The sequence below is a fragment of the Alosa sapidissima genome, chromosome 11 (assembly GCF_018492685.1).
Source record: "Alosa sapidissima isolate fAloSap1 chromosome 11, fAloSap1.pri, whole genome shotgun sequence".
Taxonomy (NCBI): domain Eukaryota; kingdom Metazoa; phylum Chordata; class Actinopteri; order Clupeiformes; family Clupeidae; genus Alosa; species Alosa sapidissima.
The window spans coordinates 26,803,631-26,806,130 of NC_055967.1; the positions used below are offsets into that span (position 1 = coordinate 26,803,631).

General features: G+C 46.9%; 1 protein-coding gene across 1 annotated transcript in view; it reads right to left on the reverse strand.

Moving 5' to 3' along the window:
* Positions 1-2,500, reverse strand: part of tspan9a (tetraspanin 9a) — a 68,455-nt gene that overhangs the window by 23,932 nt on the left and 42,023 nt on the right. The window contains 1 exon segment of the mRNA XM_042111434.1: positions 2,318-2,392. Coding sequence (XP_041967368.1) covers positions 2,318-2,392 — 75 coding nt within the window.

Consider the following 2,500-nt stretch of genomic DNA (forward strand, 5'->3'; position numbering starts at 1 on the left):
TGTGGGGCCTCTCACTCGCTGTGTGTGTGTGTGTGTGTGTGTGTGTGTGTGTGTGTGTGTGTGTGTGTGTGTGTGTGTGTGTGACTGTGAGTGAGAGAGAGAGAGTAAAGGAACTGGAGAGACATAGAGATTATAGATCATGGATATAAATGCTTTTTGCCATTATATGTTTGTCTATTCCTGTGTGTATGGCGGTTTGTGTGTGTGTGTGTGTGTGTGTGTGTGTGAGTGTGTAAATGTATAGTATTAATCCAGCTCTCCCCCTCCTCTGAAGAGAGATTATAAACCCCCCGAGGATATCTCTGGCCAGCTGTGGGCTCATGTGTTGGGTGGGTCATCGTAATGGGGAGTTTAACAGGCCTCAACTCGGCCCTCAGTACAGCCAAGCACCAGCAGAGCAACCTCACTGGGTTTTAATAAAGTGCCATTTGCTGCTCTCGCTCCCTTACACACACACACACACACACACACACACACACACACACACACCAGCAGAGCAACCTCACTTAATAAAGTGCCATTTGCTGCTCTCGCTCCCTTACACACACACACACACACACACACACACACACACACCAGCAGAGCAACCTCACTTAATAAAGTGCCATTTGCTGCTCTATCTCAAAACACATGACACTGCACACAGCTTAACACTCTCAGAACTATCTGCTGCTATGACCCACACAGGGTAAGCCCACACACATATGTATATGTATACACACACGCATGCACACACACCGCACACACACACACACACAACTTTATAGCATCACCCCTCACAAATCCATTTGCATCTCCCCTGCACACCCATCTGTTCTCTTATGTCCAGTCAAACAACGTGAGTTTGATACACATCACACTACATGTACTCAAATGTTTGAAACCTCTTCAGCTGATACAAATGCCTGGTCACATCAGCCATCATCTCCACGCCATTTTCCACAGCCAAGCAGACTCTCTCTAGGAGGAGCAGTAGTTTGACTTAGGTGTGCCGCTGTGCCCTCACTGAAACTCTACACTAAACCCTTCAGTGTGTTTTATTGAGTTATCAGGGGAGGAACAGCACAAGGCATATTTCCTTTGACCAAATGTGTGTGTGTGTGCGTGCGTGCGTGTGTACCTCTAAGGCACAACAATTTTTATCTGTGAACTTTTCAGACGCTTTATCTTTTCTTGCGGCCAAGTCATGCACTCTTGATTTATCCATGGATATATCCCTCCAAAAAAGGAAAGGAACTACACAAGAAAGATCACACACATACACACACACACACACACACACACACACACACACACACACACACACACACAGGGGAAGGGAACATTATGTCCTTGAACTAACCATCATAACCTTTCCACTCCAGACAGACTCAGAATTTAATTTCACACACACATACACAGACACATACAGTACAGTAGACACACACACACACACACACACACACACACACACACACACACACACACACACACACACACACACACACACACACACACACAAACACACACACACACACACACACACACACACACACAGACAGACAGACAGACAACCTCTGACCTGGGCAGGGCTGCAGGGTTGCATGTGAGCTCACCAGAGCAGGGGTTAATCTACTGATCTGGGCTGTACAGTGTTCATATACCAGCTTCACATACCAACACATGCAGCTGACACCACCCAGAGGGCACCACAGGGCATGGGAACAGCCCTGGAGAGGGGGAGGGGGAGAGAGGGAGAGAGAGAGAGAGAGAGAGAGAGAGAGAGAGAGATCCAGGGTGTGGATTGAGTGCTCTCAACACCAATTAGCTCCTGGCCAACTGGTCGGCATTGGGGGATCAGGGTTTTATTGTTTTGGCTGACCTTTGACCTGTGGGGTGGCAACTGGAGCGGGAAACACTTAACCTTTCCACTCTCCACATGACTAGCTCGCCTTTGACAAGGCCTACAGATCATGCACTGTGTGTGTGTGTGTGTTTGTGTGTGTGTGTGTGTGTGTGTGTGTGTGTGTGTGTCTGATCTCTGCAGTGTAATCAGATAGTGCTTTGTCATTTGTTTCAGGTCGTTGTCAGGAAGTGTGCCCCAGGGTGTGTATAAATATGAGTGTGTGTGTGTGTGCGTCAGATAGATGAGTGTTTAAGCTCCGGAGACACAGGAAACAAACATCAAGTAGATGCATAAGCCTTTGTGGGATTGCATGTCTTACATAGCCATGTGTGAGACATTTATCAGTGAATGCTGAGAGATAGGAGGGGGGGTGTCTCTCTCTCTCTCTCGTGTGTGTGTGTGTGTGTGTGTGTGTGTGTGATAGGTCCTTACCTTGTCAGAATATACGAAGAACAGGGTGAGCAATATGAGCTCAGCCAGCAGGATGACCAGCAAGACAATAAAGAACTGAAAAAGAGACAGAGAGAGATAGACAGAGAGAGAGAGAGATGATTGTTACTATTATGATGGTGTTTTGTTGCTTTATCTTAAGCTTTGGTAATAATGTTACTGAAA